Genomic DNA, 22,512 nt, shown 5'->3' with positions numbered 1-22,512 from the left:
GACAAGAAGTGAATTTGGGGGAACAGGACTGGGAAAGCTACGCAAGTTCGGACTCGAACTTAGGACACCTGAAGCGCAATAAGTAATTAATGCCAACAAGAGTAAGAATGTCTAACATATTATTTCTCTTTAGGCTGTTTTTTATTTTTATTTTTGGAGTTTTTTCATTTTTAATGGATGGGATAAGACCATAGAGAGTATTGACAGGACAGCATGAGGAGCAGAGAGGGGGAAGGAATCAAACTTGGGTTGCTGTGAGCACCGAAGTTCATGTGTCAAAGCACTAACCCCTACACCATTGGCGCTGACTCTTTGAGGTGTTTTGCGTCTTGCTAACCTCTAATTTCTGTGCAGTTTTGGGTCGCATTTTATATTAAAGGCATAGTTCACCCAGAATTTACATTTCTGTCAACATTTACTCATCCTTGAGGAGACTTGTTTAAAAAGTATTTTTAAAAAATGTTGGAAACTTGTTTTTATTGACTACTATAATGTTTGTTTTTCCGTCTATGAAAGTCAGTGGTTTCAGATTTTTAACTTTCTTTAAAACATCTACTTTGGTGTTTAACAGATTAAAGAAACGGATAGAAGTTTGGAACCACTTGATGATGAGTAAATGGGAAGTAAATTGAAATTTTGGGATGAACTACACATTTAAGTGGCCTTAACTCATACCTGCCAACACTCCCATTTTTCCTAGTAGTCTCCTGTATTTCAGACCCATCTCCCACCACCCTCCCATTTTGTTATTTCTCCCAGAAAAGTCCTGTAATTCCTGTAATTAACTGCTATGTACTTACACTTAGATTTGGGCAACTGTTTTTGCATTTTCAAACAAACTACATAAATTCTAAATGCATTCAGTGCACAAGAAGTGCATAAAAAAACTATTGCGTAAAACTATTCTTTGTGTCGTTTTGACCCTTTCCTATAAGGCACGGGGCTTGCAAATGCTTGAACGATGAATACTAGTGTAGTCTGTTCGGGCTGGCTTTAATGTGTGCTTTTGTTTTGTTTCGATGGACTATGTCGACATAAATTGATCATGCAGTTTTTTTATAACGCTGTTTAAAGTGTTAGATTTGAAGTATTGCTCCGTTTTGTTGGAATAATCATTTCACAAGTCTTGCAAATTGCTCTGTGACAAATCCTCTCTCGAGTCTCTCCTGAATCCAAAATACTCCTAAATGACTGCTGTCGAATTTCTCTTTGGCACTAAATCATTTTTATTTTGACCTGCCTCCATATTTTATGTTCTTTCCTCCTGCTCGCCTATTCGGTTCTCCCACTCAACTTCGTCATGCGCAGAGTGAGCTGGGTAACATCTTTCTCCTACTCGGCTGTAATTGCCTGGTGAGCTGCGTCAGCTCTGATTGGTTAACATATTAAAATCATGCGCACAAGAAAATATTCTGAAAAAAATTCAAAATAAATTAATAGTTAAAAATTGCCGCCTTTTGCGATTTAGAAAGTGTGTGTGTGCTGAAGTTGCGATTTTTTTTATTTTTTTATTTTTTATATTATTTTATTATTATTTTTTTATTTAGCGATTAATTGCACAGCCCTAGTGTGAATGGAAGTGTATGGGTGTTTCCCAGTGATGGGTTGCAGCTGGAAGGCTGCATAAAAAATATGCTGGATAATTGACAGTTCATTCTGCTGTGGCTACCCCAGATTAATAAAGGGACTGAGCCAAAAGAAAATGAATATATGAATATAAAGTGCAACCCAGTTTTGTTTTACTTTGGAGAACTTAGTCGAGTGTCGTGTCCTTATCCTGTTCATGTTTGGTTAGCTTCTGCATTGCCTCTGATGTCAGAAACTGTACGGGAAGCTAGGTGACAATAAGTAGGAGGATTGAGGAGAGCATAGACTCTCATTCTTTTCTAGGAAATCCAGTCGTCTTTAAATGCCTCGTGAGCCATTGGGGATCTTAAGCACGTGAGAAGCAGCTGTCTCGTCTCTACAATGAAACGCCAAGCTTTCCAGGTATTTTTTTGTTCTCTTAGACCGTCTCCATTAGCTCTGATAGCTGAATTGATCACCGTCTATCGGCCAATCTCATCTAACATCAAACCGAGAACTTAATTTGTTGGCGAGGAAGCAGCATGAAGTTGGCCCCCACCCAACTCCAAACATTGGTGAAATAGTCTTAAATATTTGTGTCATGAACAAAGTTTGCGCTGCCTTTGTTTTTCAGATATTAAAAAAAATTATATTTAGAGGTCATTCAAGGACTCTCAGTCCCTTCAACTCCTCCAAATTGACCTCAGATAGTCTTGTTTGTGCCAGTGAAAGTTTTCTTTGTGCTGCTTCTGTTATTATAATGAAACCACACACAGACACACACTTGCCTCAAATGAAATCTTTTTGTTCGTCTTGCTTTTTTTTTTTAAGACATTCAAATATTTAATTTTCATTATTTGGGTTTCTCAGAAAACTTTTTTTTATTAACTGTGTTCTATCTTCAAACTTCTCCATTAACTCAGCTCACTAATTTGATCAGTGTCTTTTGGCCAATCCCATCTAACATCAAACCAAGAAAGCCTCCTTCCCTAATTGTCTTAAATGCAGTGTCGTGACAACAAACCTTAAAAAAACCAAACCAAATTTGTTGACAAGGAGACACATTTTCCATTGGATGAACAAACCATTTTTCTTGATCAACTGAAACTAACAATCCACAAAGGTTATCTAATATACACATTTGAATTTGACACACATTCCCATTCCACTTCAGGGTCTCATGAGCCAACAGAAGTCTAATATATGTCAGTAGCAGTCTCTACTGTGAAACTCAAAGATTTCCAGGTATTTTCTATCTCCGACCTTCTCCATGTGCTCCAATCGCTAATTTTGTCAGTGTGTCTTTTAGCCAGTGCCATCTGACATCAAAACAAGAGGTTTCTTGACAAGGAGACGCCTCTCTCTTAGTTCTGGATCAATTGCTTTCTACTGGTTTTGCTTCAAGACTTCCCAAGTGATTATTGCATACATTTAAATTCCAGCATTTCCAGCCTGATCTCACGAGAAAACTTAAGTATTTTACGCTTTGGCAGTTTAGTGGCTAATTCGTACGAATTGGTATAAGTTCAGTCGTAAGAAAATGTACGATTTTAAAAAGGAGGCGTGGCACTTAACCCCACCCCTAAACCCAACCGTCATTGGGGGATATGCAAATTGTACTAAAATGTACGAATTAGATCGTACGAATTAGCCACTGAATGAAAAAGTTACGAATTGCCGTGAGATTGTGTTGGCATTTCCATTCCTCTGAGCCAACGGAGATCTCATCAGGGCTTGAAATTGCGACCATTTTGGTCGCATATGCGCCCGAAATTTTATCTGTGCGACCTTGAAATATATTTGGGAGCATTTCTGCGAGTGTTTAAAATTGTAGTGTGCGACCAATTTTTACTGCAAAATGTTCAGCACATTCAGGATTCGGGAGACATTTACGCAGAATGCATCTCTAAGCTCTTTGTCTGCACTTGGAACATGAAACGCAGCGCTCGGGAATGGTTTAAAACAGTTGTCATGTCAACTTGCTGCAGTAAACAAATCCAAGTCCGTAATGCTTGCCCCGCCTTCGCACTCTTCTTATTGGCCCACCACTGTTCTAGCACTGAACGCGAATGATTGGTTAATATCAGCTGTCAATCACTCAGCGCCTTCTGGCTTGGGATGACAGAGAGAGCTACTACCGCGAAAAACTGTAAAGCGCTGAAGATGAGAATGAAGATAACATAACACTTGACAGATTTTGTTTTAGAAACCATGGCATCTACAGTTACAAATAATGACACATCTTACTAGTTATACCGTTAACACGTTAATTCAAGCAGTGCGTGCAGGGCCGGTGAGTGCTCCGTGTATGCTTTGGTCACTCAGTTATGTTATAAAAATCTATTTTCTTGTGATGACGGGATTTTGTTGAGACATATTTTCCTCACGCTTGCATATAACGTTATATATATTTTTTTGCTTGTTAGTTTGATTAGTGTTGATTTCAAATACAACCAATATGTTTGTATAAAACCTGTAGTAACGGTGCTCATAATTGGTGGGTGCGACTAAATTTTGGCTGATGCGCCTAAATTTTTAAAGTTAGGAGCACTGGTGCTACCAAGCAAAAAGGTTAATTTCGAGCCCTGTCTCATGCATGCGAGCAGCAGTCTAGTCTCTTCTGTGTAACTGCAAGATTTCCATGTATTTTCTATCTCCGACCTTCTCCATCTGCTCCAGACACTAATGTGATCATACCTTCATTCCCACTCCTCTCTTGGAACTCCCAATCATCCTTACACGCCTTGTGAGCCAACAGGGATCTCGTGCACGTGAAAAGCAGCTGTCTGTTCTCTTCAGTGAAACTCCGAGATTTCCAGGTAGTTTTTATCTCCAGCTCCTCATTAGCTCGTTGACTCTTTCTGGCAGGACGTACACAAACATATGGTTAAAGCCAGCCATATGGCGTCTATTGTATTGTTTTTGCCACCAGCATTGTATAATTTTTGCAGAGTTTAAACTAGTTCCTCAAACACAAAATGTTATCATTTTTTACATTAAAAATTATTATGATTTAAAATAGGCTATTTTCTGGGCTAATTTGAGCCGGCTCATTTTATACCGCTACACATTTGAATATATTCATGCTTTTAGTTGCCATATACAACTTTGGGTCCCTCATATACTTCAAACTGTGTTCTAAGCTAAGTGCAAATACAATGTGTAATGATTTTAAATGGCCTCCTGGCGAGACGGAGAACCGTTGAAATTTAACTAATTTATTAAAGAAAAAACAAACAAACAAACTGAAAGACAGGAGCTTCTCATGGAGACTGCCGTCGAAATAAAACAAACAGACGGCTGCTCCTCGCGGAAATTGGGCGTGAAGAAGATTTTATTCTCTCTGTGTGAAGTATTTTCTAAGTGTAAAGCAGTTAATTTTCTCTTATGATGTATGGAGTGTTTGCAGCAAACATGCCAGCGTGTGTTAAAAACACAGTGATGTGTCTGTGTAAGATGCGTATGTCTGCACAGGAGCAACACTAGGAGAAAGCTATGCTGAAGAATGATTGTGTAGAATAACTGAACATGCAAAGCACTGATGATATTTGTTAAATACTTGTATGAAGCTATATGTGTCAGAAGTTAGAATGAGTAACATATTATCAAGTTATTATCCTATCATGACAATGTATGTAAACACTTAGTTCCTTTGCATAAGTTGCATCTATACTTTGCTGACATAGACCTGTAACATCTCTGCTGACATGAGCTAGTGGGCTGAGAGCCAAGAATAGCAGGACCCCTTAGACTAGAAACCTATTCAAAAATGGTCAAGAGTTAAAACAAGACACCTAGTGGTGTGGAAAATAACCTGTATAAAGATTGTGGAAAACACAGAGACTTTAGAAGGGGCAGGGGAGACTTTAGAAAGAGTAAGAGAAAGAGGAGGAGAATGCTATGAGGGCTGCTCTGCTCTTTCTCGGCTTTATTATGGAGAATAAAGTCTAATTTCTGATATTCAAAACCTCCGGTCTGATCATTTCTTACTGATAAGAAGTCGAATTACGACAGGCGCTACAGCACCCCCCAGACCTATAAGAAATAGGTCGATTTTGGGCTCGGTTCTCAACAGATGCTGCATTTTGGTCCTGTACCAGCTGAGAGACCCTCATTCGCGGGCCCGACCACAGCACTGGAAGCTCCTCGGTGGATGTCCTTCCCCGCTGCCCCACCTCTGGCTGGCAGGTGATGGCTCCTCTTGAATCTGGGTACCCAGCTGTGAGCCCCCCGTTCCTTTCACTCTCTGCTCCTACCTGGCAGTCGGCAGATCTGGGGACTTTCCCTGACTCTGTCTAGGACAGTAAGTCCTGCGTCTCCTGGCCTACTCATCTTGGTGGACGGAAGCAGGTCTTTGTTTCCGGTAAACGGGGTGACTCCTTCCTTCCTTCCTTCCCAGTTTTCGGTACCAATGTAATAATTTTAAACAGCCTCGTGATTCTGTCGTCACTCCTCTTATAATCCAGAGCTCCTCCGCAGAACTCTCACTCAAGCTCCGGCCTCATTTTGTTCCTATGGCTTTCTGTCCTGCCCCCTTGCCACACAACGTTTCAAATTTTAAAAGACCTCACATAACGTGTTGATGCTTCTTGTCCGAGTCTTTAAAATCTCTCCATGAGTGATCCTACAGGTTTGGATGCATCCGTACCAGCTCTGCTTCTCGACTCTCCAGTTTATCATGTTGCTAACTTGATGTTGTTTTAGATGTTGTTCTCCTGTACGACCTCCATGGATATGAGATATGATTTGATAACACATGACAGAGTGCCAGAACACACCAACTAAATTAATAATCACCATGGACCATAGGTTGCTCAGATGTATTTAGGACATACCTGTCCACCCTCCCGTTTTTTTCTCCTGGGATTTTCCCATATTTTCCCATTCTATCCTGCTATCATTCTGTTAAGGTGTTTTTCCATATTTCTCCCGTATTTTTAATCTTTCGATGAAAGGTGGCAATAAACATCATGAAAGAGCCAATACTCCCTATATGTACAGTATTGCCAAACCACCAGGGGGCGCCACTTGCTGTTAAATCTGAATTTTATTTAGGCTTTAAAACAGTTTGAAATAAATCTAAAAACGTTGGGATTACCGTCCTTTTCATTACAGGCACGTTACAATCCTCAAATCAGTCAGATCATGTAGCGGTGCGTGACTGTCAGACGCGCTCCATGTTGATAAATAGATGCTGTTTCTGTAAGGATTCTGTACACGGGATTTGAAGATCAGCAAAAGTGGACACTCTGGGGTTTGGGTGCGTGTTTAGGTTTAAACTAGACCTGCAGCTTCTTTACGATGGACGTCCAGCATTCTCCAGCCTCGAGAAGAAATGGTCAGCCCATCTGAACTTGGTTTCTCTCAAGGTTACTTTTTTTCCTTCACTTTTGTCAATTGGTGAAGTTTGTTACTCAACACTGTCGTCACTGGCTTGCTTGGTTTGGGACTTGTGAAGTTACACACTGTTGGATTTGCTCTTTAGTGTTTGTGTAATGAAGGCCACATAGCGAAGTGCTATGCAGGTATACCTCTCTCCTCTGAAGGTGCTCTTGCGAGAGATGCTAGAGGCTATGGTCTAGCCTCCTTCTTAAAGCAACCGACTACCATACAAAGAATCGCTGGTTCGATCCCAGCTCAGACGGGCTTGAGTGCAGTAGGGCCGGTGGGTTATATGTGGGGGCTCGTCCGGGATGGGAGTGAGGTTTAGGGGGGGTGAGTGTAACAGGGGCCAGCTAGCAAAGGGCTATGCAGGTATAACTCACTCCTCTGACCTCAAAGGTGTTCTAGCAACAGACGCTAGAAGCCATGGTCTTTAGCCTCCTTAGGCTTAGGTTCCAGCGACCGATTCCCATACAAAGAATTGCTGGTTTGAACCCAGCTAAGACTGGCTTGGGTGCAGTAGGACCGTTGGTTTATTTTTGGACTTTCATGAGTGAAAATGAAACTACACTAAACTGAACATCAACTCTGAAAACTGGACTAAAACAGTTTCAATATACAAAAACTTCTACATTAAGCTGCTTTGACACAATCTACATTGTAAAAGCGCTAAAACACCTCCACCAATAAGTTTGATCTGGTGAGAGAACTGCCAAAACAAACTCAAAATAAACTTTGTTTTGGCCAGGTTTTGTTCGAAATGTCATCATTTTAGTTTGTTCTTCAATTCCAACTGAAGAATATTAGGGCCTTTAGCCCCTTTCGTTTAGAATGAAGTCAAAGCAAAGTCTCCCAACCAATTCTGAAGACAAGAAGTCACAAGATGCATTTAACCACATTATACCAGGTTTATAATTACCAAACTTTTAGACCATTATTTTACCCTTGCAGCATTAGCTTTACTAACACTGACCCAAAACAAATACATTAAGTGAGCTGCTTTAAAGTATCTTAAGACCTCATTGAGGTCAGAGGAAATCTTCAGAGCCTTTAGCCTCATTTGAGGTGTTGGTGATCAACTTCTATTAGCCTATAAAGGATTTAGACTTCTCCCAATGATTGAGTCCAAAAGCACCAAATACAACGCCAAATGCTAAAACACTTTGTTAGATTTCATAACCTCAGATCAATGTTTTATCAATCAATTCTTTAACAAAATACTCAACTATATTAGACATAAAAATATATAGTATAAAAATCTATATTGTTTACTGTATTGTATAGATATTAGCAATGGACTGCAGTTTACAACAGTCACATTTCTGGAAGCAGTGCGATTATTTACGTGGGTTCATGTGAACGGGAGCCAGTTAATCTTGTTTTGAGGTCATACTGTATCTCTTAATAAGCACCGATCACTCGTGAGTTTGCCTGGGTTAACTCTTTAATGAGTTGTTAAATGAGTCTGCGCTCATGTTGTTTACTTTAATTACTTGGCTAATTATTCCTCACATAATAGTATTGGGTATTTACTGTCGGACCAGCTGAGAGGCAAGCAATGCGCACATTAATCCAATGCACAATTTACGCATGTTTCGTGTATCGTAATATTTGATCATGCCTTTTTCAATGTTGTTTTTCGTTTTATCACAAAACACACCAAGAAACGAATCTAAAAATGGAGGAATTAGGTGAATCAGCATAGAAATTAAAACGGTCAATATTCTTTCAATACTATTGTTATGTAGTTTGTTCATGCTTCTAAAAAAAAATGTTATCGGAACTTTTATATTTCCGCGTATTAGCCAACAACAGCTTCCCAATGAAAGGTCTTTTCCTTCAACAGTACAGGCATCAGTGAAAACTTTTAGTTCGTCCTTTTGTCTCTAAAACAATTAAATTCTGTAAGAGCAAGGAGAAACGGCTTCATTAGTGTCGCCCTCCTCCTGTGGGGTGAATTCAAGCTCCATTTAGAGCAATTACTTGAGCAGAAACCGTCTGTCAATCATTCTTAAGGGGGAAGAGTCCCAATTAATGAGCTCCTGTAATCCCTAGCTATTATTTCCCTTCCGAAGAGACACACATACACACACACCAGCAGTCTGTCCAGCGGAATCCACTGGAGAACTTCTTCTGCGCGACTGTATATGTTTTCATGTTTAAAGTGAGAGCGGTGGAGGTCAGTCGGGAGCGTACAGTAGCAGACGGAGGCGTGCTCAACACCCGCATGTGACCCATTGCTTAGGGAGAAACAGGTGGATGCAGGTCAGATTGGAGACGGAGAGCAAACGGAGCATCTCCTGCCAGAGGTACGTGCCATACTACGCTCGCTCTGTCCTGGGGAAAGTTTCCTCTTTCTGTTACATTCTGTGCTACTTTTTTGGCATCATTCTTATTTGAATCTAAATCATGGATTTTGTTTAATTCGAGACTAAATTGTTCAATAATAAACAAACATACATTATATGTTAATAATAAATGTATTGGTTATATTCCTAGATAACTAGTTTTTGGTGAATGGCGATGTTGTATAGTGCATTTTTATAGGTTGTGATATTTACTAATGACATTTTCTATATTTAATTCTTTATATCTTTATATCGCTATTATGGGCAGTCAAATCGATTTTTAGATTTGCGGGAAATCTTCTCTGTAGAAATAACGTCATTTGAACTTGCTTAACCAAAACATTACTAGCTAGAACTTGTATTAAATAAACCAGCGCACATGTTGATATTAGTCTCTCTTTTCGATGTGTCCAACAAGGTAAAACAGGCCCGTTTTGGATTCCTCCAACAGACATCAAGTTGGTTTTATCAATCGGAAGGCCTTATCCCAGCAATCGAATGCATTTGTCACTGGACACCATGAACATGGTGGATGACAGCTGTCTTTCGCCCAGTAATTTCCATGATATGGTCAAAGCTGGGGGCGCAGTGGTGGGCACTCGCGTCCACAGCATAGATGTGATCCTGGGCTTCAACAAGGACCAGGATTCGTTGCTCAACCCTGGAGCCAATGCTGTAGCACACAAAGTTGGAGGGGAGAGTCTTGGAGAACCAGGAAAGCTGGACCAACGGGTTCAACCCTACGGACATCTGCCACCCCTTAGGGATGGATCGGAGCAACCTACATTTCACGGTAAGTCCTTCATGGAAGTCTTGTTGAGATGTAAGTTGTGTTCACTGCATAAAGTTATTGCTTAGCTAACGTTTTGGGATGGAAACACACAGTTGCTAAAATCCAGGGACTGCACAAACATTTAAGGTAGGTTGCCAAGATGTCCCTGTTTTCCATGGGTCATGGTAATCTTGTCTCCAATTAGAGCCATTTTGATAAGAAAAATGTTAATCTAAAAATGTGTATTGTCCCCATTTTTGAAACTATTATACAGTAATAACAGCAAAAACACAGGAATTACTTCACCTGGAAAGTTAAAATGTGAAGTTATTGGTAATGTTACAAAAAATTACCAAGTTTTACAGAATATTTAAAAAGGGCCTGTTCACATGTGATCTCTTCACAGCAATGTACTAGTATTTTTCTAAAAAACTCTGCATGTGTACAAGGGGTATGTAACTATATTGATAATCACAATTGAGATTTCAATAGTATCTTGACGATTGAACAAAAACATGTCCCGGGATAGCATCTCAGAAATTTTGTCACCTTGTATTTTGAGGTAATATCGGCATCTTGCCAGGGAATTAGCATCAAGCGTCAACTTAAGAGACCTAAACCTAAAGTCTGACGCATCTTTACGTAACTCACAAAACCAATGGCACAGTTACCTAGATGAATTCTGCCACCACGTCATTCGTAGTTTCCATTAACGCAATGGAAAAAATGAACAATTTGGGTACACCCTAGAGGACAATCATTTAGCTTGGCCGCTGCGCTTTCATGCTGGAGAAGTCAATGCGTCACCAACACTTGTCGGAGGAACCAAGGTAGAAGAAGACACCCATTATGTTCTGATCATTTGGTCTTTTAGGAAGGGGTAAGGTATCTCAGATGACAGCATGGGATGTCCAGTTGTTATGGATGTAATGACATTGTCAATTTTGGATGTACTATTTGGCAGTAATAATATTCTGAGGGTAGTTTAAATAGAGCAATCATATTTTCATTTCTTCACAAGACCCTTCAAACCTGAACATCATATGGTAAGGGGGCTCATCCCTGGTTCTCATCCCCTTGTGGAATTTCCATAATCTACTTTTAAACAAGATTGCACCAATGTGCATGCCAACTTAATCACTTTTCCATTCTACGCCATTTTTTCCATTTGTGCTCATAATCCAACATGCTTCTCAGTCCTGAGATGAGAGAATCTCTTGCATGACCCAGAGTTGACTTGTCTGTTATCATGAAGGGTCAAGATCTTTCTGAATGGCGTGAGCCTTAGAGATCGATTGTCCTCATTTGACATGAGTTGCCAGCACGTCTGAGCATTTTTGTTGGGCTGTCTTGAATCTGACAGGCGGTGTGCTGATCCTTGAACCAGTATTGACCCTCAACCATTGTCTGAGTTCAGCCTATTGCCTGTTAATGATGCTTGCTCTGTTAACCCAGAACGCTTGTTCCTGCTTGGTAATTAAGTCCTTTTAATGTCACCAAAGTTAGTGGTGTTTTCATGCCTTGTTTCTTGTAATCACTATACTGCCCTACAAAGGCAAAGTGCAGTGTCTATGACAAAAAAAATCCATTAAAACTTTGTACATGTGCTTATATTGTGTGTTACAGCAAATTTAAGACTCGGTTCTATGTTATGGGACAAAATTGAACTAGGAGACTTTGTTGCAAAGCCAATTTTATGCCAGATTTATAGCTCACTTTGATGGCTTTGTAGGGTAGTTTAGCTAACCAAAATTGTATTATTACCTGTGTTATTTACACATTATTCAGGCAGCCAGAAAGGCTAAGTCCATATGTTTTCCAAAGTGAACTCACCATGTGCTGATTGCAAGGACAGTCACCCTGGGAAGCTTAACCCTGTGGTCAAGTGTCCTGCTCAAGGACACAATAATGATAAATGGTCTCTTCTCTGTCCTTTTCATTGGTTTATCTTACCTGCTACAGAACTTGCAGCATTTGCAAGACTATTTACATGTTATGTTGGTTTTAAACAAACCCTTGAAAACGATGACAAAATTTAGACAGAAGTTTGCAAAGATCAACTGAAACATCTTTAGTCATTCATGTATCAAAATTCCCCACCCTAAGCTTGATTGTTGATTTTGGCAAATTAGTTTCTTCCTGTGGCTGTGTAACACATTTTACCATTTAGAATTCATTTTCCATCTTTCCACCAATTTTCAGACCTAACAAAATGTCAATCTTGGGGTGTATTCGTGACTTTAAACTGGTAATCTGGAGAACAGTCTAACACATTTGACACTTTTGAATCAATTTACAAAATTTCCACCAATTTGCAGACCAAACCGAGTCAGTCTAGTGGCATATTTCACCAATATAACATTATACAGGTAGAATAAGGAAGCTAATGCTATGCAACACTAATGCTAACAGCTTCCACGATTTGATTTGCATGTAGGCAACAACACCGCAGCAATGGTTAAGTTTAGTCGGCACATGTACTGAGCTCGATTAGAGCTGGACAGCATCAACTTGTCAACTACATCTTGTGTGTCAGAAGGTTCAGTAAACAAATCCAACTCTCGTGAGCAGCTTTTTGCTGGAATTAATTGAATTAGCTTTGCAACTGCCAGTGTGGCTCTGCTGTTCACCAAGGTAAAGCTTTCCTAGAAATACCGACCTTATGTTGAGGACATGGGGGTAGAATCAAATGAAGCCCTTAGGTAGATTAGGGCCTGGTCTACGGGGAAACCATCAGGGGAATTAACAGACTACATCTGTTTCTGCTTGGATTATGGGATGGGAAACCCTCAGTGAAAGCCTGGGCAAACGTTGCTGACAATAAAACTGCTCTAGTCCAAGCCTGTGTAATACAAGAGATTTTGGCCTGGAGTATTACGGGATTAGAATCTCAGTTTTGGAAATACCATATCAGTAATGAGTTTACATGCAGTCGCCATCTGTAAATAACCAAGATCACATCAGTCATCTTGTTTATACTTAGTTTTATTGCAATATGAAGTAATTGGTTGCCTGTTGGTGAACAGGGATCAATCCTGGTTATTAAAGGGTTGCTTGTTTAACCTCAAAATAACTTTGTTCCCCCGATTCAGGCTCTTAAAGGGATAGAAAAGTCTGTTATCTTTTGACACCGTCTCACTCTTGTTTCACTTGATCAATTTTAGTTTCTTCTGTTGAACAAAAAAAATGTTTTGAAGAATTGAAGAAACTGGAAGCCATTGACTTCCATAATTTTATTACTACTTTGGATGTCAAATGCTACCTGTCTCCAGCATCATTCACAATATCTTATTTTGTTTCCGACACAAAATAGAAACTGCCTTTAAACTCCAAAAGAGACTATCCCTTTAACCCAGGTTGTTCTAGTGAAATCAAAGTCTTGCAATATGCTCTGAACATCAAGTGAAAAGTCATGATTTGTATCCCTTGTGGTTTTAGATGCCGACATGTTCTCCAACAAATGTGATGGGGACCTGGGGGACCTGCGGAAAGCCATCGAGAGTGACAGCAAGTCTCCGGATTCAGCCGATGGGGAGCAGCCCAAAAAAAAGCACCGCCGCAACCGCACCACCTTCACCACATACCAGCTCCATGAGCTTGAGCGAGCCTTCGAGAAGTCACACTACCCTGACGTTTACAGTCGTGAAGAGCTAGCCATGAAAGTCAATCTCCCTGAAGTTCGAGTGCAGGTGTGTATTAACTCATTGATAAGGCCACATGTTCTGGTGTGTTGCTGCGATTAGCCCACGTTCAAGACCCCGTTAGATGACAACCTTATTCTCCGCCGACGAGTGGGCGCTGCCATTTGAATCTTTTTGGCTGGAGACTTCCGGTCTCATTCACTTTCATTCATTTTTAGACATTAAAAACTTCTCATTACGCTGCTTGATGTTGCAATTTGATATTTTCTTCTTATATTATTCTACTTAGTCTGTATAGTCATGCAAACATTTGTTTGTAGAGCAAGTAGTTTGACCTTTTTCTGCCGTTTATTATTCCTAGTCATTTCTCCCATAGGCGACTGAATCGGAAGTTCTAAGACAATCGTGAAAACAGGCGCACTTCCGCATTTTAGAATAAGGTCAATAAGATACAAGATTCCAATCAAAGAATGAATGTCTCATCTAAGTTTTTGAACCACATTCTAATGATTATACTCTTTGACCACAGAAAACTTCGTGCCAGAGTTAGGTCAAGTATCTTCTTTGGGAAGAACAAGAATTTAAAGGAACATTAACCTGCATTCATGCTGATCTTAGCATGGAGCACCATCTTATTGGCACAAGATTGCCAAGACGCACAGTTGTAAAACCCAGTTCCTTGAAGGCCCTATCTTTAACCTTACTTAAACACACCTGATCAAACTAATTGAGTCCTTCAAGCTTATTTGAAACCTAGATGTAAGTGTGTTGAGTTGTGCTGCCATAACAAAATTGATGATCTACAAGTGTATGTGTTTATCCAGGTTTGGTTCCAGAATCGCAGAGCCAAATGGAGGCGTCAGGAAAAAATAGACGCGAGCACCATGAAGCTCCATGACTCCCCCATGCTCTCCTTCAACCGCCCGTCCATGCACCCCACCGTGGGGCCCATGAACAACTCGCTACCCCTCGACCCTTGGCTGCCCTCGCCTCTATCCAGTGCCACTCCAGTGCACAGCATCCCAGGGTTCATGGGTCCTACACAAGGACTGCAAACGGGCTATCCCGGTCACAGTTTCCTCAGCCCACCCCAACCCATGGCACAAAGCATGCAGCCCATGGCGCCACCTCCATACCAATGCCCTCCTCCCTTCACCGACAAATACCCTCTGGAGGATGTAGATCAACGTAGTTCAAGCATTGCCGCACTGAGGATGAAAGCCAAGGAGCATATCCAGTCTATGGACAAAACCTGGCAACCCATGTGCTAAGACGTCTCTCTTTTGACTGTAAGCCTTTGTGTTTCTGTTGTCAAATCAAGAACTTGCATCGGACGGTTCACTTGTTCTCTGGGTCAGAATATTTTGGGGCAGCAAAAACAAGTTGTGCCATTATATTTATTCTTTCTGCAACTGGATGCAAGCTTCCGATGAAAACTGTTGAGTCTTGAGGATGAAACATTTACAAGCAATTCTTCATATGTCTTTTACTGCGTTATCATTTTCAGTGGTGAGTTTGGAATATCTCAAGCGTGTCCCTGGAGAGAATTTTCAAAACAACTTTAGAACTTTACACTGTGTTTCATTTTAGTTAACACGGCGACCCTTCAAGCTTCAAGAGTTGCCGGTTTAAAATTTTACATATTAAACTCTGTATTTCAAATCCCATAGATAGGACTTTACTCCCAGGAGCACAACAATTGCAATCCCACATGTAGGACCATACTACTCAAAGGGTTAAACAATTTCCGAGTGGTACCAGAGTGACTGAAATGTGAATATGAGGGTGTGTATGGCATCACACGACCTCTGTCTACAAATTCACACTTCTTCCCGAAAGCCTGCTCCTGATGTTTTGGGTTGACATACAATATAAATATGGTCATTGGTTGAAAAAAAAGGACCTCTAGGCAGCAGATTTCATGAGCAATCCCTCGGCATGGACATGGGACAGAAACGATTAGTCTGGTGGAGAAGTTTGTACGCCTCAGTGTGCATTAGAGGCGAATATTTTTTGGCAGATCCATCTTCTGTACGTGCGAAGGAGCAGAAGGGGAAACTATCAGCCCCCACCCCACAATGACTTTCCCTTTGTTTAGACCAGTTGATCCAAATCGGAACTTTTTGTTTCAACTTCTTATAGGGATTGATGGTCAGAGACTGTCACTCTAAGACACCAATCAAAATGGATGATAGATTATATCAAACATCGGCGGCGTGCTTTAGTGGCCTTTTGTGATCACTAAGAGAATATTTTGCAATCAAAACAGACCGTTTCATTGTCCACAAACACGCAAGTGGGATTTGCTGCTTATTTTTTGAAAGGAAACTCACTCAGTTCATGTTGCCAGAGTTCTGTAGCAAAATAAAATACATATAGCTGTGTTTGACTAATAATGGTTCGGACCTTTAGATACGATTTGAGGGTGTATTAAACTTTTGAGATGGTTGAATTGTTGAACAAACTATGCTTACTAATGATTGTCTTAGTTTTGTACGGATGTTGAGAACGAGAGTTTATAGATGTTATGATTTTATACAGTTGATCAAACTGTACATTTCAGTTATTTTTCATTTAATGTCGTTCTACAAAGTTCTGATATTGAGACCTTTGGGCCATACATTAATTTACAAACTGCATCTACGATGTTTAGGTAATTTGCACAGTTTGAACAACTGAAAAGCCAAAGTAAGACAGCAATATGACAATCACGGGCAAAAAATATGCGTATATGATCTTATTTTTGTCGAAAAAAAAAAAAAGAATGTGGTTTTTATGTTTGTAATGTGTCCTAGACGTTTTCACAGTTGACTTTAAAACAAAATGTTCTTAAAAATAAACAAATCTAGTTTCTCAGAGCTTGGCTGTGGACTCCTCCATTCCTGAAAATGCTGTTCGGAGGTCTGTATGTGCGGCTGAACTATAGCAGAGATTGTCTATTTGATCGGCCCTTCTGTCTCTGTTTCTCTGACTGGTGGCGCGGAGCCAGCCCGTTAGGAAGATGAGGTTCCAGTCAATCAGACCGGCCCAGGAGGGGGTTCTGGCCCTGGGGGCCGCTGTTCCCTAATTGCCTCCTGACGCTGCTGTTCAGGCACATGTTCAGAGGGCCTGGTGCTCTGTTGTATTCATGATGTGTGAGCAATGCTCTCGGACAGATGGGACACTGCAGGGGCCATCTGGGGCCCCCATAAAAACATGTGCTGGGAAAAGAGCAAAGGGTGTGAACATGGTTCTTTCCTGTTGCACAGTTTAACATGATCTTCACAACATTCTTATGTTGGTCCTGATTTTTACATTCATATTTCATGTCAATTCAGGAGAGAAGTGCAGTCAAAAGCACTCTGACCAACTGCACAAGGAAGTGCTAAAACATTCCAAACGCTTTTGCTAATGGATAGCAACATTTATTCATTTTCTTTTTGGCTTAATCCCTTTATTAATCCAGGATTGCCACAGCGGAATGAACCACCAACTTATCCAGCACATTTTTACTCAGCGGATGCCCTTCCAGCCGCAACCCATCCCTGTGAAACATCCACACACATACACACACACACACATACACTACGGACAATTTGGCCTTTGGACTGTGGGGGAAACCGGAGCACCTGGAGGAAACCCACGCAAACACAGGGAGAACATGCAAACTCTGCACAGAAATGCCAACTGAGCCGAGGTTCGAACCAGTGACCCAGCAAACCTTCTTGCCTGCGTCGCCTGGATAGCAACAACTTGGCAAAAACAAATAACCTAGAACTGTCGACCACAACACCCAAGGATACACTCTTTAAAAAGAGGTTCCAAAAATGGGGTTCTTGCGCTGAAGGAACTGGTTTGGTTCCCCAAAGAATCTTTTGACGAAAAGTTCCTCAAAGAGACCTTTGTGAAGAAGATGTATTAATAAATCTAGCGAACACTTTTCACCGTAAAGATCCCTTTCAAGGGTTTTTCCTGAAACAATGTCAATAAAGAATGTAAATCAACTTATTGGCAACCACCAACAACCTAATATCCCATATTATTTCTGCTAACACATATCAACATCCTCCTAACTGAATAGCAATGAGCTATATGTTTAAGGGTAAATTTGTATGACACCCTTTTAGGAAGCTAAAAACAGGTACCAAAGTGCAAGTTTTTGAAAGCAGTACCATTACTTAATACTTATTAGCCACATGTGTATTATGTTCAGCCTATAGGAGTATGTGTTCAATTTATTGACAACCAAAAACAGGCAATTGTGGCATTTCTTTGCCAAGTGATGTCTCCACCTACTGGCCTAACATGCATAATGTAGTGCTCTGGCCATTTTTGTAAATCTTTGTTAATTGGGATGACTTTAAAAAAATAATAAATAAATAAATAAATATATATATATATATGTATATATATATATGTATATATGTATATATATATATATATATATATATATATATATATACATATATATATATATATATATATATATATATATATATATATATATATATATATATATATACATATATATATATATATATATATATATATATATACATATATACATATATATATATATATATATATATATATATATATATATATATATATATATATATATATACATATATATATATATACATATATATATATATATATATACATATATATACATATATATACATATATATATATATATATATATGTATATATATGTATATGTATGTATATGTATATATATATATATATATATATATATATATATATATATATATATATATATATATATATATATATGTATATACATTTTTTTTTATTTTACTCCAGCTTTGAAAAGTAGCCTGTAGCATCATGCTGTTATTTTTAAGTGTTTTAACAACCCAATGCACTCTGAACACTTGTACAACAATGCTAGGATGTAGTCCTGAGAGTTCCGCACACAAGTTGGCTATTTTAATATAGCACTAATGCTAAAATCAGCAATATGCTATGGAGCAGTTCAATGCTTGATTCTGATTGGCTGATGAACATTCTAAGATGTGTAGTTATTTACAGATAAACGCACAGCTAAAGTAGTTCCATCAGGTTTTGAGCACATTACAGTTCAATATCACTAAGCTGAATGATTTCAGTTATTTCACAGCTACAACAGTCAAAAATCCCATCGAAACACAACAGAAGGCTTTGGATGAGATGTGTAAGAAACTAGTGCTACACACGGGAGCAGTTTGAGGATAAAAACCTGACAAATGTCTCAAATACAACAGCACAACAGTGGCTTTAGCTGCTTAAACAAACTATCCATAGTAAAATACAGAAGTAAGTATTGTGGCTGACTTTTACGGTAATGGATGTAGGAAGTATTAGCGAATGCGCGGATGGGAACGGAGGGTGGGAAGGCTGCTCATCAAGGTTAATGATGGAGAAAATCCCCCAATTAGAGCTTTTTCCCGCAGGCCAGGATGAGTTCAGTGTGAGGATTAGAGCCCAGGCCGAGAGCGAGCAGCCACTGACCGCTGCACATCTTGGCACACGGGCGGCTGGGCCGAGGGTAGGCATGCGTTCAGCTGGACTGCCACAAAGGAATCATGGGAAAGCAGCAGTTCATCCACTGCGAAAAGCTTTGTTCGCCAGGCTAAGGGAAATCTGCTGTTTTTCCACTCTCATGCTTTGAATGTGGGTCAGTCTGTTTGTGTTTAAGGTCCGTTTTATGATCTCACGTTCGGCTCACGTGTTTTAGCGACATCTATTATTCTGGCAAGTTAGACTCTAGTCATTTTTTCAACCTGTCTAATCTGATTTGTTACAATTGTGATGGTGTCTTATCTCTTACATCTGGATTTAAAAGCTTTACAAGTGTTGTTGAATTTAAGCAAGAAACTCAACTTTTAATTTTTAAAAACGATGCACATCTTAAGCCTTTTTACATGCAATATTCCAAAATGCGCATTAAAAATATATTCATGAAAACGTAGCACTGAGAAAATGCAACGTTTGCTTTAGATCATCTGCTGTAAATAACTTTTATCGGGAACTGGCTGGAAAAATATTGCACGCATTTTATTTAGTCACACATCTGGTAGCAAGATACATAAACCAAAGGTTAATCCGTGACCTCGGTTACTAAGACGATTTGCGCTCTTCTCATTTTCCAAGTCACTGCGCTGCTGCTGCATATGATGTTTACCATCTAATCTACTGTCGGACTGATGTTGAATAAATAAAAATATGGATATTAAAACATGAACATGCATATACTGAGATTAGAAATGGACAATACTGTGGTCAAAATATCAGTAATGTTTTTAATGTAGGACATTTTTTATTCAGCAATTTTTATCGTTATTTAACTGCATAATTACTGTAAACATTAATTTAATCCTATTAATAAAAGCTTGATTTTTGTAATGCAAAATATATTTCTTGGTATTCTGTTTTGCATTTAATCTACCTGATGTAAAATCTGATCTGGATGTGATTTCATGATTTACATTTAAAGCTATTTTTATTTTTCGTAAAACTACATTTAAAATACTAGCAAACAGAAAGAGATTAGAAATTCCAGCATTTTGTATTAATGTATAACATTTTAATGCTAAACCAGCATTATAAAAGTCTGCTAGTTACGTCATTAAATTATATAGCAATTATACATCTTTATTACACTAATCTATATGGCTTAATTTTCTAAACACATGATATATTTTTATGTTATTATGTTTCCAGTAGGGTTGCACGGTATTATGGTAGTATCGCGATATTATGGCTGCAAAATACTGGCGGTGCCACTGAAGTTTGCAAACGGTAGTATCGTCATTAATTGTTTATCTACAATAGATGTTGCATGTGGAAAAGTCACTAAAATGCTCACACATTTAGTAACAATAGACTGTTTTATTTTAATAGTCTGTAGAGCCCTTCAAGAATGCTTCATAGCTTTTCATGGTAGCCTATTGCATGTTTTCTAACGCTTCAGTTCGAACGCACATCGAAATCAGTTGATTTCTGTTCCTGTCAATATGATTTAGTAACTAACCATGACAATCTCTTTAAAAGAACGACTCACAAAGTGAAATTTTGAATTACTTTGAATACCTGATAATACTGAAAAACAAAGATGAAAAACGCAAAATAGCAACAGAAAATATTAAAACAATTTTGACCACTTCATAGCCTAATTTTATTCGAAAAATGCTCTTTTGTGTTTTTATTTTATTGTGTTTTTGTTGGTCAGTTATCTATAAAATAAACAAAAACAATGAATAACTTTTAGGTGAAGTGGTGTTCAAATAAAACTTTTTGGCCTTAAGGGAATTATGAATTACATAAAAAGTAGGTCTATTATATTATAAAATATAGTATATTTCTGACAGTTTTCTTTATAATTTGAGTTACAATTACAGTATCACAATACTACTTGGTATCGTGATACTTCAGCTGGTATAGTATCGTAAGATTAATTAATGGTATCGTGACAACCCTAGTTTCCTGTAGAACTTATTTTATAATTAATAAATAATGACAACATTTCTATGAGCAATTCCGGCGCTATGGACGTGACGTTTGCAGTAAAAACTCAAAATATAAATTCACATAGAAAGTATACGTTAACATGATATTGAAGCAACTGTTTATATTTTGCTAAACAACTAACCACAGAGTTATAGAATCAGAAATATATCGATCTGTAAACATTTTTTTATATTTTAAATGTGGAAAATAAACATTCGTTATGGATGTGACAAAAAAAGTCTGAGTTTACAGTCTACAACATATTTTTTGGGGAAATTATGTAAATTAAACAGCACAACCCAAAAGAAATAAAGCTAATCAAAAGGAAAAAGAGTTGGCTCACTATAGAACAAACATCGTTGATTTTATTTTGTTTGACATTTTTGCATTTATAAGGAAAAAGCTTCGTTGTGGAAGCGAAACTTTTCCGTTATGTATGTGACAGATGTTTAATTGACACTTTGGTAAATCAAGTATAATAGTTTGAAAACACTGACAGAAAAATTTTTGTGTATTTCTAAAGTAGAATACTTCCTTACACCAAAAAAATGCAGAAACGGTTAAGCTATTTTTGGTAAAACATTTTTTTTTTCATGGCAAGGCTGACATTTGCATGTAATTGCTTTTATGTCAATTATAACTTATTAAACTTAAGATAATCATCCCAGCAGGCACAGGACGTCAACATGACGTCAACAGATTGAAGGATTTTGTTTGGAAATGTAAATCGGGCTGACGTCAGTGTCCAACATCGTACAGATGTTACATGTTTGTTACTTTCCAACGCAACCTAAAAACAACCAAATATTAACGTCTGCTAGTCAGCTTAACATTGTGTAAACGTTTTCACTATGACCTCTGTCAGACGTCAGATTTTGGTTGCCATACTGAAGAATAAATATCAGTATTTGACGTCAATATGATGTTGGTTTAAGATTCTAGCTCATCGTTGGATTTTGGTCACTTTCCAACACAACGTAAAATCAACAAAAAAATCAATGTCACGTCTTATTGGACGTCAAAATAACTGTCCTTAGATGCTGGTAACTTAAATCTAACCTAATATTAACATCTTAGGAAGTTGCTGAGAAATTTCTAACTTACTTTAGTGAGTTTTACAAGCTGTCTCCTGTAATTTAAGTTGAAATGACCCATCAGGGTAATGTGATTCAGCTTAAAAATTTAAGGCGGCCAGTAATTGTTGGTTTTCCATTAAATATTGGTGTGAAATTTGACCTGGATTAGTTTTTGGGGGTTCTTTTCCATGCAATTCCTATTTATACATGCATATATGCTAATATAAGAACTGCCA

At 38.6% G+C, this 22,512-nt stretch overlaps 1 protein-coding gene and 1 long non-coding RNA gene across 2 annotated transcripts in view; one reads left to right on the top strand and one right to left on the bottom strand.

Moving 5' to 3' along the window:
- LOC147831466 (uncharacterized) overlaps nucleotides 1-22,512 on the bottom strand; it is a 28,267-nt gene that overhangs the window by 1,860 nt on the left and 3,895 nt on the right. Inside the window, exon 2 of the long non-coding RNA XR_015521643.1 lies at nucleotides 4,264-4,427. This is a non-coding gene — a long non-coding RNA (uncharacterized LOC147831466). The remainder of the gene's footprint in view (nucleotides 1-4,263; nucleotides 4,428-22,512) is intronic.
- Nucleotides 9,060-16,567, top strand: rx1 (retinal homeobox gene 1). Its single transcript, NM_131225.2, is given in 4 exon segments — nucleotides 9,060-9,257; nucleotides 9,715-10,089; nucleotides 13,507-13,757; nucleotides 14,534-16,567. Coding segments are annotated over 3 exon segments (993 nt in total). The 5' UTR covers nucleotides 9,060-9,257; nucleotides 9,715-9,794; the 3' UTR covers nucleotides 14,981-16,567.

This window comes from Danio rerio, chromosome 22 (assembly GCF_052040795.2).
Source record: "Danio rerio strain M-AB ecotype USA chromosome 22, GRCz13ab, whole genome shotgun sequence".
Taxonomy (NCBI): Eukaryota; Metazoa; Chordata; class Actinopteri; order Cypriniformes; family Danionidae; genus Danio; species Danio rerio.
Note: the sequence above shows the minus strand (reverse complement) of the source record. Positions and strands in the feature narration are given on the sequence as shown.